General features: G+C 53.9%; 1 protein-coding gene across 1 annotated transcript; it reads left to right on the top strand.

Annotated features, from left to right (window-relative positions):
• The first annotated feature begins 9,302 nt into the window (after nucleotides 1-9,302).
• Nucleotides 9,303-19,432, top strand: KCNA2 (potassium voltage-gated channel subfamily A member 2). The gene is made up of 2 exons (XM_055728397.1): nucleotides 9,303-9,949; nucleotides 10,575-19,432. Exon 2 carries the CDS (start codon nucleotides 11,847-11,849, stop codon nucleotides 13,344-13,346), a length of 1,500 nt encoding a protein of 499 aa, XP_055584372.1. The 5' UTR covers nucleotides 9,303-9,949; nucleotides 10,575-11,846; the 3' UTR covers nucleotides 13,347-19,432.
• The last annotated feature ends 1,259 nt before the right edge of the window (nucleotides 19,433-20,691 follow it).

The following is a 20,691-nucleotide window of genomic DNA, read 5'->3' as shown; positions in this document are numbered from 1 at the left end:
CACTGGTGATGCTTTGGCAAAGGAAACACAAGTGGAGATGCTCGCTCCAGAGCTGACCCCTTGTCCTCATCGCAGGCGGGGATCTTGCGAAACGAGGTTCGAAGCTCATTTGAAAACCTTGCTCTTGGCTTCGTCCCACGTCTTTGAGCTTCACCCAGAAGTGAACGTGGCCAAATAATGTCAGAGCTTGTTTTGGTTTGTTTTGTTGGTTTTTTTTTAGATGACCAGGTGTCTTAAAAATATTGAATTGAATAGTGAGAATGGAAAAAGTTAGGATTTTACACACCACCTTTAATCGGTAGCAGCTGTGATCGGTCTCACTCCTGCACAACCACAACCTTCGAGGAGAGGATCTCCAAGAGCAGCTGAAAACTGGAGACTTTTCTGGGTCCTTTTGCTTTTAAATCACCTGTTTCTGGTATTTGTGGATTTAATTTAAAAAAGTAAGGTGCACATTCCTGGTTGGGGGAAAACAGCTGGAGACAGTGAAGAGAGCAAAGCCGTGGCTCAGCCCAAACCCCAGCTGAGATTTGGGATGTGCGTGAGCAGTGGGGGCTGGAGCTGGTTCAGGATCAAAGGGGATAATGACAAATTATTAGAGAAGGTGCTAAAAACCCAAGATTGGATGGAGCTTTGAGCAACCTGGTCTAGTGGAAGGTGTCCCTGGCCGTGGCAGGGGGTTGGAATGAGATGCTCTTTAAGGTCCCTTCCAACCCCAAACCATTCTGTGATTCTGTGAATTTTACAAACCCCCTTGTTTGACCCCCGTCGGCCTCGGGAGGTCTGACAGGGCCACAGGAGTTCCTAGAAAAGCAGCACTGAGTGCTGGGACTGGTTGGGGTGGCTTTGTCTCTCTTTGCTCTCTAGGTTTGCTGTGAGCACCAGGTCTGCTGGCGAGGTTGAGCTGGATGGTGGATGACCCACGATGAGCAAAATCAGCTTCAGTGTGATTATTTCCCAGTTATCTCCAAGTAGCTGTACTGGGTGGGACCAAACTAGACCCCAGGCTGTGTTGGTGTCAGGGGCAGCTTAAAGGCTGCAGGACGGAGCCTCTCTGGTTCAGGGATGCTCACAGGGGGGTGGGTTTAGCAGCTCTTGGTGCTTCTCTCTCTGCCGTGACCTTGATTTCTGTATCAACTTCCCCAAGGGTGGTGGTGCCTCCCGCTGCAGGTTTCGGTTGGTGTGTGGTTAACAGGGGAGGTACTTCAGCATCCGCCAAAAACAGGATGTCGCAACGTTTGAGATGCAGACAGTGGCACGAATACCAGGGGAAGGACGGGCACAGGGACCGTGTGTGGCACAGGCCACCTGGCTTTGCTTGAAGCAAGCAGGAGACACCTTCTGCAGCCCCAGTGATGGGTGGGGGTGATGTTCCCATACCCAACCCATCACTGGGACCCAGGAGTGAACCTTGATTTGGGGTCCACACCCAGACCCCATGGGTCTTGCGGGGTTTCCAGCCCATACTTGGGGTGATAAATGCATGGAGACATTGCACCGAAGAGCTGCAGAGGGACTGGACGTGGTGACGACAGCAAATCACCCCCAAGCCGCCTTTTATTTACCAACCTGTTGTTTTTTTGGAGGGAGGAGCTGAGAGGCTCGCAGAGCCCAGGGCTGGCACAGTGTGACAGCAGGGTGGGTGTCTCACGCTTCATCTCCAGCGGTTACAAACAGCAGCAGGTAAATGGCCGTAACAGTGCTGGGTGTTTGGAGCCACACATGGAGCAAACACTGGTGCTGCCCAGGTTTGTGAGGTATAAATTAATCTTAAAATAAGGGTCTGGAGGAGCCTGGCTGCGGCAGGGCTGGTTTCTGCTCTTCTTTAGGCTGATATTTGGCTCACCTCCTCACCCAAGCATAGACATCCCCGCAGCAGGGATGCCGTGGTGGCATCCCTGCGCATCAGTGTGACATGTGCCATAAATCCTTCGCTTGGTGCCTGGAAATTTGCTGCTTGGAAATTTCCCTGGGTGCCATTTCCTTCTTGTGTTATGAAGCAATATTGATTAATCATTCCCTACTCACCATCTCACCACTACGCAGGATTTTAATGGCCTGTGTCGTATCCCAGAGCATTCAGCTCGTCCAACTGTGACTTTTCCAGGATGCTGCAGAGGGGCTGTTCCAGCTCGGAGTCAGGGTTCTGGGTATTCCCTCTCTCCCCAGACCTGCCTTGCTAAGCACACCTCGCATTAGATATTTCGCTTCCTATCTTTTGAACAGCTCTTGGTACCCAAAAGGATCTTCCTTTCTTTTCCAACCAGTGAGGCTGCATCCTTCTGCAAGGGTGGTTGGCCGTCCCTCTGCTGCCATATTCATCCATGGGATGGCTATCGTTTCCCACGTGGAAATCTCCTTTGCTTACCACCACCTGATCCTGGAAATTGGTTCCTATCAAATTTATTGATATAGCCTTGAATTTCTGCTACCCATGCTTCGTTGTCAGCACCTCGCCATGCTGGGCTGCAGGCAGCGCTGACCCCGGGGCCGCAGGCGCCGTTCCTGCCCTGCCTGCGCTTGGGAAGGGTGGAAGCAGGTGTCACCTCCTGCTCTCCTGGGTGTCCCGGTCTGAGCCACCTCTTGATTTATCCATCGGCGTGAACATGATGTGCACCAGCAACGTAGATGGGATGGAGACACCAACCGACAAACGTCGTTATGGGGGTGGCAGGTGCTTGGCTTTGGGGGGGGGGGGCAGAGGGGACCACGCTCTCCTTGTCTGTCCCAGATGATGGCCATCACGGCGTGGCTTGCTTGGCTGCATTTGGGCAACCTGTGTTTGTCCCAGCTGAGGGCTGAACAGGAGCCAAGGGGCTACGTGGGGCTCTGTGCCCTCTGTGGTTGCAGGGAAGGAAATATCCCCCTGGCTTCACGGGGTCGTGGAATCCCATAGGATGCTGCAAGGACGGTCATTCCCGAGGACACAGCTCGCAGAGCGGTGGGGATTTCGGATGCTCCCAGGACCTTCCTGCAGAACAGAAGCATTTCCTTTATACACCAACATTTCCACAGTCCCAGAGGAATTAAGTACAAATTAAGGGAACCACCAGGATGTGGACCACCGACCTGAGCAGGGATGAAGCTGAACCAAGTCACCAGCCACATGGGTGGTGCCACCACTCCTGTGGGTGCTCGGTGGCGGTGACAGCGCCGGTGGGTGCTGCTTGTCTGGGAAAGCATGAGCTGGGAGCAGAGGGTGGGGAGGGGGAGAAGGGGAAGCCGGAGCTAAAAATAGCTATTTTTGAACGAAGCGGATGAAAACCTCTTTGAAGAAGTGAGGGGAGAGGGGGAGGGTTTCCATGGAAACGGGGAAGTCTGTCTTTTCCCAAAAGAGGGGGTGGGAGATGAAGAAATAGTAAATACGGTAGAGAAATGACGGGGAAGAGGATGCTGCAAGTTGGTGGTGTCCCCCACGGATTGAGGGGACGGGGCTGTGGGGTCTCAGCGTGCCTGGGTCCCGCAGGGAGCTCTGACAACTGCCTGTCCGTGTAGCCTTGGGCATGTCACCTGCTGTCCTCCCCCCTGTCACCTGCAGCCCTGCGGCTGTCACCTGCCCAAGTCACCAGAAGGAACAGTGAGCTCAGGGAGATGCTTGTAGGGCCAGATCAGTGTCACCACAATGGGACATCTCCAGCCACTCCTGGCAGCTGGGCAGCGTGGTAAAATAATGAATTTCCTCCAAAAAACTTTGAGAAAGTGCACAAAATCTGGGATTTCTTTTTTCTTTTAGGAAATTTTCCACCGTGGCACGGACAGACCCTGCAGGGAAAGGAGCTGGGATGGGCAGCAGAGACATGGGGGTCTTGGCCAGTGAGTGAGGGGGCTTATGGCACGGTTGGGGGCCAAGTCGGAGTGGCCCGGCACGGCACGCCATTTGGCACAACTCCGAGTCTGGCACAATCCACAGTTTGGTGCAGCTCATGACTTGGCATGGTTCACAACCTGGCACGGCCGTGGGGCTGGCGTGCCCCATAACCTGGCCCAGCTCAGGATTTGGCCCAGTGGGCTGGGCTCAGCGGTGGTTTGTGCTGTGCCATGCAGTGCCATCTCGTGGCTGAAGCCACCATGGTGCCACCGTGCCCACAGTGCCACCGTGCCCAAAACTGCCCTGGTGCCCACGCCACCGAGCCGTGGGGAAGGCGCTCCCTGGCCCGAGCATCCCCACTGGCTGCATCTCCCCCCTGCAGAATCTCCGCATGGGAGGAAGAGAAGAGACGAATCATCCTCTCAAACCCCTGTTCCTCCTGGCATGTTTGCAGTCCTCCTGCTCCCCGGGGAGGGATGAACATCTGGGGTGGTGGGAACATCTCAGCCCACTCCGTGGCTCAGCTCTGACTGTCAGCAGCTCTTAACCCCCACCCAGCACCAGCAGACACTTGGGCTGAGACCCACGGGGTCTAAAAAGAGCCTCTGCGGGGCCGCTTGTCCCATTTGTGCCGTGGTGGGAGATGCTGTCACCCTGGTCATCACCTGCACGGGGAACCAGCCCCAAAACTGATGGCTAAAAGCAGTTGTGCCCCGTTAGGGCAGCGCAGAGGGGACCCTGAGGTCACCTAAATGCTCCCCCAAGGCAAAGGCAATCTGCCCACAGGTACTGGCTGTCCCCACTGGAGGCTTCTCCCCTTATTCTTCTCCTTCCTAAGCTCAACAACAAGAAGCTTTCAGCTCTTGGCCCTATTTCCCTGCTTGTTGGTGAGCATCACCCTCCTGGAGCTGGAGGAGGAGGGATGCTCCATGGGGCAGATGGGCAGGGAGTGGGGCAGAGCAGAGGATGGTGAATCATCACCAACCAAACGAGGTGCTCCTCGCCTCTCCTCTCCTTGGGGTCACGGGAGCAGCCCTGGCTGGGCAAAGCGGGCGTTGGGTTGGCGTCTTGAATAAAGGCGCTTTTGGACCCCTGGAGCGACTCTGCTCTCTCGGTCCCTTTGGGGCAGGAGGACTGGAAGGACAGAGGGGCACGGCTGGGTCCCCTCGGTGAGGAGGGGGACACAGGGGCTTGGCTGACCCCTTCGATACAGCCCCAGCCCCGCGGAGGGATGGGGGGGCTTTATCCACGGGTGATGCACAGGCTTGCGAGCTGGTGGGCTTTCTTTCCAGAGCTGAAAGCACTCGCGCCTGGCTGGAAGGAGGCTATTGATTCCTTTTCTGTTTGTTAATTTGGCTTGTCCTGTCTTTTTTGTTTGTGCAAGTGAAATAAAGCGGCTTTGAGAGCCTTTTAACCGGCGCTGCTGGAGCAGCCCAGGCAGGAGGCAGCTTTCCAGGGCCGGTGCTCCCCCTGCGCCAGCCCGGCACTGGGTCCATTAGCCGTCCTGGAGCGAGCAGCAGCCTGGCATGAAATAATTGGCAATCATCTCGCTGAGCTCCAAAGAACTGAAGTTCTTTACTGTCTTTCAGTCGAGGTAAATTACTTTTATTTTCAATGAATGGTGCCCAGCTCCTCTCCAGACCGCCTGTCCAGGCTGGTGGAGAATCTTTGGAGGCAAAGATGTTGCAACTCAGCAGTCTTGACCGAATGAGAATTCAGATTGGTACCCAAAGGAGCTATTTTAAAAATCATCAGATATTTTATTATGAATACCACCTTGGAGAAATAGAGAGGCAGAATGTATTTAATCTTAACTTTGCAGGCAGGCGATGTTTGCTGGTTTCCCTTTGGCTTTCCCAAGGGACCAGGAGAAACCCCAGCATCGCTTTGTGCTCCTTTCCCGTGTCACCCTGGGCAAATCCACGAACCCTCCCCTGTCTCCCCAGGTGGGGGGAGCTGCTCTGACCTGTCTCACCACGGTATTTTGGGATTCACCAGCAGCATCTGCTATGGAAGAGCAAGTCCTGCTCTGTGAGTCTGTGTCATTTTGTTCCCCAGCTGTCTTCATTTTTAGATGCCATGCCACTGCATCAGGGTCACCTACATATCTTAGCGTCCCCTCCTTTTGCCACCAGGCACTGAGACATGGGTGCTGGGGGGCCAGGAGCTCGGTCCTCTGATGTAGGCAGCGGGTGGGAGGTCGGGTGCTTTCACTGGAGGGTGACTCACAGCCCTGGGAACTCGCTTACAGCTTTCACAGCTCCTCAAATGACAGGGAGCCCAGTTATTTCAACCCCTTCAGCTGGAAAACCATGGCTTGGATGGAGATGAGGGCTCAGCACCCTGCCCCATCCACGCCCTCTCTGCTTGGCACCATGGCCAAAACCATGGTCCAACTTGGCTCTTCCTCCTGGCACAGCTGCTGGTGTCTGCTCCAGCCTTCAAATTCCCTCTGGCTTTGCAGAAGGTGGCACAGGGTCCCCAGGAGGGTCGCTACAGGGAGATGCCATCACCTGAGGCTGTGCAGGATGTGTGAAGGTGGTGGGACAGGGTCTGTCCTCCCTGGGAGGGAGTGAGGAGCAGCTGGGTTTACACAAGTGCCCGTCCGAGGTGTCCTGAGCAATGTGGTGTGGGGCTGGCTGTGGGTCCTGCTTTGCAATGTGACACAGGGACTTGAGTCCAGCTGTCCTGGATGAGGCCAGTCCGGGGGACAACCCTGCCCTGTGGGTTTCATCCATGTCCCTACAGCACCACGTCACGGAGCATCTCCCAAACCCACCACTGGCAGGCTACGGGGCGGGGGGAAAGGGAAAAAAGTGCACATTTTTGATTTTTGGTTGGATGGTTGGCTGCAAGGCCACAAACAGAGGGTCTGAACAGCCTTTGGGGGCTTCCTGGGAAATAAAAGCAGTAAAGCAAGGGAAGCTCTTCTGCTTCCTGGTGGGACCTGGCCACTGGCTCTCCTGGTGCCTGGGATATCCTCACTCCGGGTGGCTTTCCCAGGGCCACACGCATGCAGGCGGGGTAAGGTTTCCAGTTTGGGTGACTATAAAGTCCATTTTGAGAAGAGAAATAATCCAGAAGGGACTTATTTTTTAATGCTAATATTGATGCAAAGACATCGGCTGGTGAAATCCGTGTAAAACAGACAAGTGGGTGCAGTGCATCAGCTCGTCTAGTTCTCGGAAAGGCTGGGTTACGTCTGGAGTTGTCAGCGTGGCTGAGGGAGGCAAGTGCAGACACACAGACTATAATAATAGCTCCACAATTAGGATAGTAAATCAGGAGAGTGTCACTCAATTCAGAGAAATTCCCCTGGTTTGCTAGAGACGGGGTTTTGGCTCTTTGTAAGGAGCTGGTGCTGTTTCTATGAAAAATCCCCCCAGTTTTGCAAAACCTTCGCAAGGCGGCAGCAGGAATAACAAGTTGGAAATTCAGCTTCACTCGAATTGTTCCCTGCCCGGCCTTAGTTTCTGCATATTGCATAAGAATTTGCCTTGGGGAAATAATTTGCTGGATTCAACCTACCCTGCTATGGCAGATCTGCCTTCAGAAAAGGCAGAAATGATGCGGATGAGATCACCCCCCTTCACCCAGGGCAGCCTCCTGTCCGGCTGGATGCGAGCGGTAAGGAAGCCCATTCACAGCAGGGAGCCAAGGATTCCCAATTTTCCTGTGGGGTTTGAAATTCATTTTCAATCTTGGGATCGAGCTGGGGCTCGAGGAAATGGCTTTGTGTTTCAAGATGGAGAGGTGTGTTGGGAGGAGCAGTGGGCAAGAGCATCCCCCTCACCCCCCCCAGTGCTGCTCCCACTCCGGCTCTGTGCATCCCGCTGCTCCTGGCACCTCAGGGAGCTCGGGTCACACAGTTTAGACCTACCATGTCCCCACGTCCCCCTGGATGCCTGGGCGTTACACTTAGCACTGATTTTCTTGGGTATTCAGCGTGGTCCATGCCCTCCCATCCCACCTCGGGTTCTTGTCCCTGGGGCGACCGCTGTCGGCACCGGCAGCTCCTTGCAAATTTGACCCCTGGGAATAGGAATATTTCCCATTGCCTCCTCCAGCCCTTGTGTCTGCTGGGTGCCAGGCGCCTTGCAGGACTTGTTGCTGCCCCGATGCTTTTTGTGGGGCCACAGGGTAATTGCAGAGCAGTCCAAGCCAAAGCATCTCCCTCGTGGCCTAAGACAGGGATTGATCCACGGGTTTTGTATGGCAAGTTTGTAGGAGCTTGGCCATCTCCCTCCTCTGGGCATGGGAGATCCCTCCTTATGGGGAGAGGTCAGTAAGTGTGAAGTGATATAAAATTATTGCGATTTACATCCTCATCCCAGGCAAGAGCAGAGCAGCATGGTCCCTGTGACTCCGATCCTGCCCCATTTCCTTCCCCAAAGCTGCATGGAGCTGGTGGCTCCCCATCCTCCAGATCTCCCTGAGCAGATCCAGGCTATTACCGAGAATATGGCATGGATCGGAGCCGCATGGTAAAGCAGCATCACGTATCCAGGGATATGATTATTTCCCAGTGGTTGAAATCTAGGTCTCTTGCTTGGGAGGAGGGAGGCAGGAGGGGTGGGGTGGGGGGAAGATGCTCATATTAGTCTTATGAATATTCATGGGGAAGCTCTGCTGCCTTCGGAGGGGTTGACTCCAGGGGTACGAGTTTTGGGGGCCGTAGGTGCGAGGTGCTGGCGGCGGCACGGAGCGGAGCGGCTGCTTGTGCATTCGCCGCATGCCTGACTGCAGAGCCAATTGTGAGTTGGTGCCTTTTTCTCTTCCCCCCCTGCCTTGCATCCTTCCCCCCCCCCCACCCCTGCTCTCCCCCCTGCCGCCCTGCTTCAACACAGCCTGGCCATACACCCTGCAAGCGGGGGGGGGGGTCCCTGGTTGAGTGGCAAACGCGACCTTGTCCTTGACACCCCTCCGAAATGCAGGCACGGCTCCTGCCTGCAGCCCTCTGTGCAGGCAGGGGGAAAACTGAGGGTCTTTGGGCAACCCCCCTCCTTTATGGTCCCTCCCCAGCCCCCCAATCTGCATGAATTAACCCCCAAGATGCTTGGGGGGGGGGGGGGGCGATGGGGAGCAAGTAGGAGAAACTGAGTGCTGGGATGTGTGATGTCAACTGGGCTGATGCTGTAACCATCTCCGAGAAGCACTGAGCATCACCGCTTGGGTTGGGGCTGGGAGGAAGGAGCCTAGAGCTCAACCAAATACAAATCAACATGTTAAAAAAAAAATAAAATTAATAAAAAAGTAAATCTCTGCGCTGTTAAACAAACCTGGGGTGTTTTGGGAAGGGAGAAAGGGGAGGAGAGAGTGTATGGGCAGGAGAAAAACTTTATTTAGGAAAAAAAAAAATATTGAAGGTTGGTTGATTTTTGGTGAAATGGGGGTCTGTGGCTGCCACATATTTTTTTGCAGCAGCAGAAAGATGGTGTTTGTGGTGGTTTAGTGTGATGCTCAGAGGAGCCAGGGAAGGTCAAATCCAGCTGAACTCCTCAGCGGGTCGCTGGGGAGCAAGCGGTGGGGGGAAAATGCAGGAAAAGGAGAAAAACTGGGACAAATGCAACCTCCTCTCCTGTGGGCCTGGCAGAAAAGGGTTAAGCGAAGCGGTTGAATGCTGCAAGCCTTGTCAGGGTTGTACTATTTTTTCTAGTGCATAAGGAGAAGGGAGAGGAGGGTTGCACGGAAAAGGGAAATTTCCAAGAAAAGAGGGATCTGCGGCAATATCTGCACCTTGGGGGATGAAGAGAGGAACCAACAGGCATAAATGGCCTGGAGACGGCTGAAATCTTTGCCGAGGAGATTGGGACCGCGGGGTTATTTTCCACCTGCCTCCCCTACCCGGTTCTGTAATCCTGGCTCAAAGTAGACAAGTCGAGTTGGAGCTGAAGAAGGGAGGTTAGAGGGTTTTTTGGGTTTTTTTTTTTTTCTCTTTGGGAGGGAAAAAAAAAAAAGGAAAAAAATGAGAGGTTGGTTGGACCTCTCTGGGTTGAGCATCTCCATGGTGTGAGGCAATGCAGGATGATGTAAATGAGCACTCGTTAGGAGCGGGGATGCTGACGACCCGGCACCAACCGGGGACCAGAACCTCAACATCCCCATGAGAGATTTTGCCCACCGGAGTGGAATCCCCACAGGGTGGGTCGGATAGGGGGGAGGTGGGGGCAGCTTTTGGGAGGATGGGGAGGGTGGATGCAGGTCGCGTGGGTCCCACGGTTGGGCCCACAATACTCGGGGGGCTCCTCGGAGCCATCTGGGGGGGCAGGTGGCCTTGCAGAGGGGGGGTGGGGGTGGGGGGAGGGCAGAGAGGGGACCGGCGGGGGGGGTCAGTCTCGTGGCTGCAGCCAGAGCCTCCTGAATCCCCCCGGAAGATGATGCGATGGCGTGGGCGCTGCGCCCACTGGGTACCACCGGCTGCTCGGCGCTGGTGGGAACCCACCGCGGCTTTGCAGAACCTCAACGGCCCGGGAGGGGGGGGCTGCGTCGTTCCCCCCCTCCCCTTTGCCTGGCACCGGCTCCCACGGGCAGCACGGCCCCGTGGCGCTGAGCGAGAGCAGAGGGAGATGGGGCTCTGGTTTTTTCCGCCGTGCCGCTAGCGCGCTCTCGCCCTCCTCTCTGTTGCAGTGCAGGTTGGCCAGGCAGCGGGCAACCAGCTCGCAGGGAGGAAAAAAAAAGAAAAGGGGGGTGCCGGGGGGCGCTGGGGCTTTGCAGATGCTCCTTTCGAGCCCCCAGCAGCTTGTTACCTTCTCGGTGTTTTTTCCAGGCGATGCCACACCTCCCGAGGACACTGGGGACATTGGGTTTTGCTGAGCTTAGCATCTTTTCGCCGGCGTACCGAAAGCATCAGACAGACGCTCGTCTGCCCTGAAGTGCAGATCTGCAACAGCTACCGAGAAGACCCTGTCTCTCTGTCTCTCTGTCTCTCTTTCTCTCTCTCCAGTCCAAACCATTACAAGACCTGACTTCCACCATCTGGGAATCTAAGCCCTTTTATGTCCCTTCTCCTTTTTCTACGATGACTCACCATTATTTTTAACTTTGAAGAGAGAGGAAATTATGGGGATCTTGGAAGCCTGTATTTCTCTCTAGGATTTCCCCAGGGTCAGATAATCGGTGTTACTAAGAGACACTAAGATTTGGCTTCTCCAGGTAATGTGATTTGTTTTCTGTGTGCCATGGTGGTTTGCAGAGGATGACAGGAGCCGGGACACCAGCGAGGAGGGGGACTGCGGTGGTCCGCGGGGCAGCTCGCACCGGCGGCTCCGGCTTCGGATTCGGCAGGCAGGGAGGGCAGCATGTGGCCTGGCCACTTTCTGGCCAGGGAAGAGAGGATGGGGAAGGTGTGGAACTAAAATCCAGAGTCAGAGCTTTCCTAGAGGGTAGATTGCCTGAGATCGCACGGTTAAATGTTAACCCTTAGCTGCATGCCTGGAACTGAGCTGAGCCTGCTCTGCCTCTCCCCTCGCCACGCTAGGGCCGGAGGGGGGGATTTTTCATCCTTCCTTTCTCTTCCCTTCCCCCTCTTTTCTTCTTGTTTTTTAAATTGGGATTTTTATTTTTAGCCAAAAAAAAAACCCAAACAAAAAAACCCCACAAGTCCCGCTTTGCCCGGGCCAGTTTTTCCACACTGGTTTGGACTAGGGGACGGTTCCTCAGGTGTTTTCTCTCTTCCACCTCATGGGTTTAGATGGGAGTTGTTGAACTCTGTCCCAAGGAAAGCAAATTCCCCCCCCCCAGGAAGGGGATAGACACGCTAGTGAAGAGACCTGCTCTCCTCCCCCCAACTTTATTTCATCTCTCTCTTTCTCAGCAGGGGCGATTTTCTTTCCTTTTTTTTTTTTTATTTTTTTTATTTTTTTTTTATTTTTTTTTATTTTCTCTTTTTTCTTTTATCTCATCCCTTCGCCTTTTCATGAGACACTTCCAAACCTACGTACCTGTCCTTCTGCAGGATAGTAGCCCTGCCCTGAATCCGATCCCACCACCACTGGGCCCTGGGAAGAGTTTAGCCTAAGGATTTCTTTTAAACCCCAATATGACAGTTGCTACTGGAGATCCTGCAGATGAAGCTGCAGCTCTTCCCGGTCACCCGCAGGACACGTATAACCCTGAGACCGACCATGAATGCTGCGAGAGGGTGGTCATTAATATTTCGGGTCTACGCTTTGAGACGCAGCTCAAGACGCTAGCCCAGTTTCCCGAGACCTTGCTAGGGGATCCTAAAAAGAGGATGAGGTATTTTGACCCGCTCCGGAATGAGTATTTTTTTGATCGGAACAGACCCAGCTTCGATGCGATTTTGTACTATTACCAGTCCGGTGGGAGGTTGCGGAGGCCGGTTAATGTGCCCTTAGATATCTTCTCGGAAGAGATTCGTTTCTATGAACTGGGGGAAGAAGCGATGGAGATGTTTCGGGAGGATGAAGGCTACATCAAAGAAGAGGAGCGGCCGTTGCCTGAGAACGAGTTTCAGAGACAAGTGTGGCTGCTCTTTGAGTACCCCGAGAGCTCAGGACCTGCCAGGATTATAGCTATTGTCTCCGTCATGGTGATTTTAATCTCTATCGTCAGCTTTTGCCTGGAAACGTTGCCCATTTTTCGGGATGAGAACGAAGACATGCACGGCAGCGGGCTGAGCCACCCCCCCTACTCCAACAGCAGCATGGGGTACCAGCAGTCCACCTCTTTCACAGACCCCTTCTTCATCGTGGAGACGCTTTGCATCATCTGGTTCTCCTTTGAGTTCTTGGTGAGGTTTTTCGCCTGCCCCAGCAAGGCTGGGTTTTTTACCAACATCATGAACATTATAGACATTGTGGCCATCATTCCCTATTTCATCACCTTAGGGACGGAGCTGGCCGAGAAGCCAGAGGATGGTCAGCAAGGCCAGCAAGCCATGTCCTTGGCCATCCTCCGAGTCATCCGCTTGGTGCGGGTCTTCAGGATCTTCAAGCTCTCCCGGCACTCCAAGGGGCTGCAGATCCTGGGGCAGACTCTCAAGGCCAGCATGCGGGAGCTGGGCCTCTTGATATTTTTCCTCTTCATCGGTGTCATCCTCTTCTCCAGCGCCGTCTACTTTGCCGAGGCTGATGAGAGCGAGTCCCAGTTCCCGAGCATCCCCGATGCCTTCTGGTGGGCTGTGGTTTCCATGACGACTGTTGGCTACGGAGACATGGTCCCCACGACCATCGGGGGGAAAATAGTGGGTTCCTTGTGTGCCATCGCTGGCGTATTAACGATTGCCTTACCAGTGCCCGTCATAGTGTCTAACTTCAATTACTTCTACCACCGGGAGACGGAGGGAGAGGAGCAGGCTCAATATTTGCAAGTAACCAGCTGCCCAAAGATCCCCTCTTCCCCTGACCTAAAGAAAAGCAGAAGTGCCTCTACTATTAGTAAGTCTGATTATATGGAGATTCAGGAAGGCGTAAACAATAGCAATGAGGATTTTAGGGAGGAGAACTTGAAGACAGCCAATTGCACCCTAGCTAACACAAACTATGTGAATATCACCAAAATGCTAACCGATGTCTAGTCGCTAAAATCTAGTAACGTGTTTAAAGCTGAAGTGGAACAATTGCAGATATTGAGTGCTGCTCTGCATTGTAGTTAATACAGTATTTTCTACGGTGTATATTTGGTTCTGCATGGGAAGCAATAGCTGTGTAAGTGACTTTTAACCTTTGATTTCCACACTGAATAAGCGTTCATGCAAAAAAAACCAAACAAACAACCCGCCCCAAACCATTTCGTTTCCCTTCTCCCATCCCAGGCTTGTGGGTTTCCAAAGATACGGAGCGGTTGGGCATTTCGAGCAACAGGATGGGGATGCAGGGGGCAGCTCCCGGCCGTCCCGGGGTACCACGAACGCCGGTCCCCGGCCTGCGGAGCTGGGTGACAGTCCGTCACAGGCGTGGGGAACGGCTGGGAAAGGTGGGGCAGAACTGAATGAAGGGAAGAGGCAGTTGTGTGTCCCGGTTGCCTGAAGGCTCGGCTTTCCGCCCCGGGAATGCCAAGTGCGAACGCATCGCCCAGGCTCATGTTTCATAACTGAAAATGCTGCATGCTGCAATAGTTTCAGCCACTGCAGTATGCCAGTGTGAGGCCCAGGGGAGGGATAATTAGTATGACGGCACATTATTTATTAAGTCTTAAATTTTCTACGCTAGGCATCGGGAGGGACGAGTAAATAAATCAAGCGCTTGGATTTTATTTATTTATTTAGATGACAATTCCATCACTAATATTTTCCAGGATCACCAAAGACACCTCCACTGACACATCGAAAATGAGTTGGAAAAAGCATCTTTTTTTATATCTATATATAAAACTGGAGCAACTATGCTGTGGCCTATAATATATTTATGCTGCAGTGAAATTTAACCAGTAATACACAGTACAGCTGCATGGATATTTGTTGCATGAATCTGAATATTTAATACACACACAAATATATATTTTCTTAGTAGACTATACAGTATTCATGTTTATAGTGTTTATAGATCCTCCGGTGGCTCGAAGGAGATTCATGGGAGTTAAAAAATCTCCATTATATTTAAAAACTGGATGGGGAAGGCACATGCTGACAACAGTTTGATAGATAACAAGGCAAAGCCTGAGTGTCCGAGCGTCCAGACACAAGAGCCAAGTAATGCAAGCCAGGGAAGGTGAGCTGAAAGTGAAACACCTGCACTCATTATGGGGCGAGTAATTAGTCATTAATCTTGGTGTCATGAGCAGAAAGCACCGTGGGTCAGAGAAGGCACGAGGAGCAGGTGGAATAGCAGGTACCAGCTCTCCTGACTTGTTTGTTCAGCAATTTTCAGCTGTTTCCCGTATAATTATCGTGTGTGTGTGTATAGATATTTAGAGAGCGACACTAGGGCCGAATCCTCAGCAAATGTGAGCGCTTGGAGCACTGGGGGAGCTCCCGGTTCAGGGGTGCCGGGATGGTGGGACATGGGCTGGAGCAGGATGCCCTGGCCCGCAGCACCCATGGGACAACCAGGGCAGGGTGCGTTTTGGGCTGAAAACCTCCTTTTCAACCACATAGAGGCTCAGGGCTGGTGGTTTATTCCTTTATGGTGGAAAGGGCACGTGCTGAGGGGGGGGCTGGATCCGTGCTGGCACCTCTGAGCCTTTGCTTTGCGTTCTTCCAGGATTTTTAGGAGGGGTGAGGCGAGGTGCAGAGACCTTGAGGTTATCTCTGCTTCTTCTTCATCCCCGGTGTTATTTGGGGATAGGTGGGACCTGTTGGTCCAGGGGGATCTCATCCGCTTTCCCCATCCCCGTCTGGTTTTCCTTGTGTTTCCCCCGCCGTTGCTGACAATCCCCAGGGATGGACCCCCCGTTCCTCTGCCGGGTCGGGGGAAGAGGGATGCAAACCTCTTCCAAGGTCTTGGTCAGGCAAAGCCTCCCCGGGGTGCAGGATGGGGTTCAGCAGCCGGTTGAGTTGGGGTGTATTTGGGTTGGCGTGGGGCACGGGCAGCGCTGCACTGCTGCGGTGGTGGGAACCGCACGGCCGAGCACCCAAGGGACGTCCCTCAGACCCGTCCTGAGCTCAGAGAGGGGAACCACACTAATAACAATAAAATAAACGGTGCTAGCGTATTCTACAGCAATGGTTTAAAATGCTGCTTTAGGGACGGATCCACCTCTTGTGCCGACATGGCTCCACTCAGCCAGGTGGAATCACTCCTCACTTTTATTTTATTGATTGATTCAGGCCTAGCTATAATTAACACCAAGTGTCCACAATTAGTGCATGAGAATCCTGGCTTCTGCTTGGTGCAGAGGACCAGCAGCATCAATGCATTGGGTCTCAAAGGTGCTCAGCACCACACAGCCTGGGGCCCCCGGCCTGTCTTTAGTTACATCTCGTTATATTAGGAACCCTCTGCTCCCTCTTTGCTGCTGCAGCTCTGAAATGGGAGCCCCTGAAACCCGTTAATGTGTTATATACACACACAAAAAAGAAGCAACGCAACTGAAAGCAATAAATTTCTGCTTCTGAAGCTCATCCCGTCGAAGGGGATGGGGCTGGAGGGAGTCACCGGCTTGGGCACCATTCCCAGGGCAGTCAGCCAGTTTCCATCGATCCGGCTCGCGGTGGGTCCGTGGGGACGCGAGCTTGCACGGGGAAGCTGCCTGATGCACCAGGATGCTGATGCACCAGGATGCTGCCCGCTCACCCGTGGGTGCCCCTGGCACCAGTGGTCCCATCCATGGGGTGTGGGAAGCACCGAGCGCGGGTTGCTGCGGGGTTTTGGGGGGATGCTGGCACACAGTGAGACTTTGTGAAGGGTTTGGTTGTTTAATGCCCATGGGCTTCGGGTGATTTTGGTGGTGGTGGTGGGGATTACCAAAGTATTGGGCGCATCTTGGGAGCATGAGCACGGCTGTGGTTTGGGGAGAAGGACGGTGACGGGTTTATTGGGAGGTGTTGTTCTGGGCACGGTGTCCCTCTGGGCTTTCTGAGGCTGGACAGGAGGGGAGAGTGGATCCGTGAGCAGGATCAGGCCCATCCAAACCCGCTCAGGTCCCAGCTGCCTTGGGAAACCCCAGAGCTGCATTGCAGGAACAAACAGGGCCAAGGAGTAAAAGGCCACGTTCCTCCCGTCATCACCAATGTGAGCTGGCATCTGTCCCCATGGCAGGGGTCAGCACGGCCGCTCCCTCCCTCGGGACAGACCCTGCACCTCTCGCACTGACCCAGGCAGATGTTCCTGGGGAAGACCAGCCTTGGTGGGAGCGTGTCTCTGGGCTGCCCTTGGCACGGCGTTTGGGAAATAGGGAAAACCTGGATAAGTGCTCAGATGTTTAGTATGGGGCAAACAAGGTCCACGGGGGCCGTGGGCTGGAAGCGAAGCATCAGGCTGCACAAGGGTCCAGGTTTCTCCACTGCACAGAGAAATGGTTCCCCTAAAGCTTTTAATGGGATTTGTGCCTGCAGGTCGGAGCTCTAGTGCTATTTCTAGCTTTGCTTCTGACTCACTGATGTGATCTTGAACCAGTTTTTCAGGAGGAGACTGTGATTTTTTTGGGAAAAAAGAAATATGGTTTTATTTTTTTCTTGAGGAATTTGGTTTGAAACTCTGGGCCCCTTTCTGTGGAGATGCTGAGCATCCCAAACTCCCCTTGACTCTGAAAGGTGCAAAAATGAGCTGCAAAGTGGCTCAGACTGAGGATGCTAAATCAGGGACCAAGGAAGGGGAAGGTCCTACCATCCTCGTCGGATTTCATCGGGCCACCTAACGTAGGTACTCTGGTTCCTCTCCTCCTCCCATGGAGGTGTTTGCCTCTCTCCAGGCGGGGGATGGAGGACTGAAGCTCTCTGGTTTGTGGAGATGCTCCTGGGTTGGTACCCAGAAGGGACAGCACCTGTATTTTGGTTTTACCCTTTGTGCTTTGTGTTTTGGAGAGATGGAAAGTGGTGGTTACAGCACGGGTTGTCTTCTAGGACCCAACCACGTGCCCAAGCCTGCAGGCAACCCATCAGCCCTTTAATATCTTCCAAAATCTCTGCTAAGGGCAATGGGGTGAGGCTCGTGTACCAGCTGGATGCCAGCAAGCGATTAGGGCTGCTAGGAAAAAATTATCTGTGTGGGGGAAAGTGTTTAGTTGGGAAAACTAATCTCTGCGGTGACGTTTTGTGTCCAGGTCCTACAGATTTGAATACTGAGCTATACGACGAAAAGGATCTCTAGATTGGCGTTATGAGAGTGTAGCATGTGGGTGTGTAAATATGGACATATTTATGCGTAAATACACAGAAGGAGAGAAGAAGACAGAGGAGGAGGAAGTATTTCAGGAAGGGCCTTGCTTTGTTATCAGATAATTCCTGGGTCAGCCCTTGAAATTGCTGCCAAAGTCTTGTAGCTTTTCCAGAGCTTGCAACACTCTCAGGGACGGGCCCAAGCCAAGGAGATGCGAATCTGGCCTGGGAAGTGGGAGCATCCCGAGGGGCAAGCAGCGTTCGGCTCCGTGCACCCCTCTGCAAACCAGCAGATCTGCAGCATCTCTGTTCCCGATCCCAGATCCCCGGGCTGGTGGCTGTGGCTGTGCAGGGAAAGCCCAGCAGAAGCCGAAGGGATTTGTTTGCGGTGCAGGCGCTGTGCTGCACTCGGGGGTTTTCGACTGGTTGGATTTTAGATCCCTTTGAACCACGCGGGCTTGTGGTCCCAGGGTGGTGGTGAGAAGCATCTCCTTGTTTTGGAGCCGGGGTGGGTTTATATCAAGGTCTACATCCATGGAAGGCCTGGAAGGGGGGGTCCCAGGGGTTTCTCCTGTCAGTAGGAGCTGCTCAGTGTGCTGCTAGGGTGGAAGAGGCTGAGGAAAGAAGGAGTCAGCCCCAAACCTTTTCGTTTTGTACCCAAAAAAAGGCTGTGGCTCCCTCCTTGCACCCCTGGCAGCATTTGACCTCCTCCGCATCTAGCACATCCCTCAGTCCATCCCCTTGGGGGGCAGCTGCTCCCCTCTGCCAGGAGCCCTGGGGGAGGGACAAGGGTCCCCTCCGTGCACCAGCCACCATCCTGCCCCTGGCCAAAGCACTGGCCTCCCCCAGCCCCCGGGTGAACGGCGTGCCTCGGTCTCCTCGTGGTGTTACTGCATTTGGCTGCCCCAGTATCATCCCCCCTTCTCAGAACTGGGCGCTGGGCTCCTGCCTCGTCCCATCGTGGGGGGAGATGAACCAGCCTCCGGTAGTGTAAACCGTCCCTGGGAGCTCAGTGCTGATTTACACCCAGGGGCAAGATCCCCCAGCCCAGTTGTACGTGATGAGAGGAAAATTCCTTATCCATGTTTCTCCTCCGGCGAGGGGGAAGTGGGGGGGGTTGGCTTCTAGGAGCTGCTGGACATGGTATAACCACACAAGGTCCACGCACGTGGACACTCGCGGGGACCACGTTCCCCTCCCCAGCCCTGCCCGTCCTGAGCTTGGGGGTCAGTCAGTCTTTTGGACTTTGGTTTTATTTTGAAAAAAATTAATTTGTTTAATTTCTTTTAATTTTCTGCCGCCTAGAAGACTGTAATTATCTATTTGCACTTGCTCCCTTGTTGCTTGAGATTGCGCTCTTGTCCTCCAATGTCACACGCCGAAGCGCAAGGGGGGAAAAAAATGGGTATTGGATCCACCCCGCGTGCGATGCCGAATTTGAGCGAATCGATAGGAAGAGGAAATCCAAGAAGGACTCATCCTAAGGATGCTGGAACTGAACCTTTTGTTTCCATGGTTACGGGAGAAATGGGACCGGGAATGGAGAGAGGCCTATAAACTGTTCAAGGAGGACTCGTGGGAATTTCAAGTCATTTAACCATGCGTTTGCTAGACACAAATTTAGACACCAGCTGTATCCGAATTGCACAGTGTGTATAGACGTGACTGCTCTTATTGACGATGTGGGGGTGTCCCGGGGGTTGGGTGGGTAAGGGGCTGAGGGGCACCCCCGTCAATAAGGCTGACCGTTGTATATAGGTATATAGATCTGTGTACATACGTATTCCAAATGAGCATTTGCTGTCTGGTTTATCATGAGTGTATATAATTTATTCTTCACAGAGTATCACGATTTTTGTAAATATCAGCACTAATTAAGAGAAAATAAATATGTATATTATTGAGGAGTTATTTTGATATCGGTTCTGTGGCGGGTGGGGAAGAAAAAGACAAGCAGCTATATTTTGGGTAGTCTGGGTATTTTTTTGCTGTACGTGTCAACCTGCTGGGAGAAAAAGGAGCAGCCTGAACTGTGGGAAATTCAGTTTGTGCTCCACCACCAGCCAGTCGGCGAGGGCTGCTGGGGGGGGGGGGGGGAACCCCTTGGGAGGAGCTGGTGGCTCTCGGTGGTGGGCACTGGTGAGGACAAACATGCTACGTGGTGTGTATGGGACACCCCCCTCTGTGGGATTTGCTCCAAAAAATATCTCTGGCAGCAACACAGGCGAGGGGAAGGGGCTGGAGCCAGGGTCAAGGACATGGTCCCCATTGTTCTCCACTCCACCAATTTGGATATTGGCTACATCCCTGCAGGTAACAGGCATGGGAGGTGCTGGGGGACAAACCTGCTCTTGGGAAAGCCTGGGGAGGACCCGCTGGGTACCCGTTTCAGCTGGCATCTTGGAAGAGGGAGAGGCAAATGGGCAGGGACGGCACTAGTAGCCCGTCCTCTGTGGGGCTGCAAACGTCGTGTCCCCAGAGGTGCCTCCCAGCAGGGAACGGGGACGGGCTCCCCGGGGTGGCTTCAGCTCTTCTGGCAGAGCCACGGTTGGGGTGCTCCATCCCCAGGGAGAACTGTGGCTGTGTTTCCTCTTGCTGTTTGGTCTTGTCCTACGAGTCTCTCGGGGCAGGGTGGGCGTCGGGGGCACTGGGTATGTGTGCTTCGGGGGTTTTCCTTTCGCTTGGTGGCTTTGACAGGCGGCGGTGCAGCTCTGGCCTTCTCTTCTTGCAGGGCAGAGCCAGGGTAGCCCATCTACTCCGTGCTCATGGGATGGAGAGCGAAAGGTAAGAGGAGGAGATCCTCCTTCCCCCACGGCATGGGCTGGTCCTGCTCCGCTCTGGGAGGTCACCCCACCTTGTGACCCAGGGGTCAGCCCGCAGTGGTCACCCTCCACCTCGGGCCCCCCAAATCCCCCCGTCTTGGCTGTGGAGGAGCCCCTGGTTTGGGCTCGGAGTCACAGTCCTTGGGTTTGAGTGTCACTTGTGCCAGTAAGGCCACTGGGTGACTCAGGGGATGTCGTGTGCCGTACCGTGCCTCAGTTTCCCCATCTGTATCGCAGCCTGCTACGCTGGCTCCAAGGCCCCAGCAAATTGCAGAGTTTATGTCAATACTGGGACAGTGAAAATGTGTAAATGGGCGGCTGAACCCGTGGCTGGAGGGAGGAGG

This window comes from Falco cherrug, chromosome 16, assembly GCF_023634085.1.
Source record: "Falco cherrug isolate bFalChe1 chromosome 16, bFalChe1.pri, whole genome shotgun sequence".
NCBI classification, from domain to species: Eukaryota; Metazoa; Chordata; class Aves; order Falconiformes; family Falconidae; genus Falco; species Falco cherrug.
Note: the sequence above shows the minus strand (reverse complement) of the source record. Positions and strands in the feature narration are given on the sequence as shown.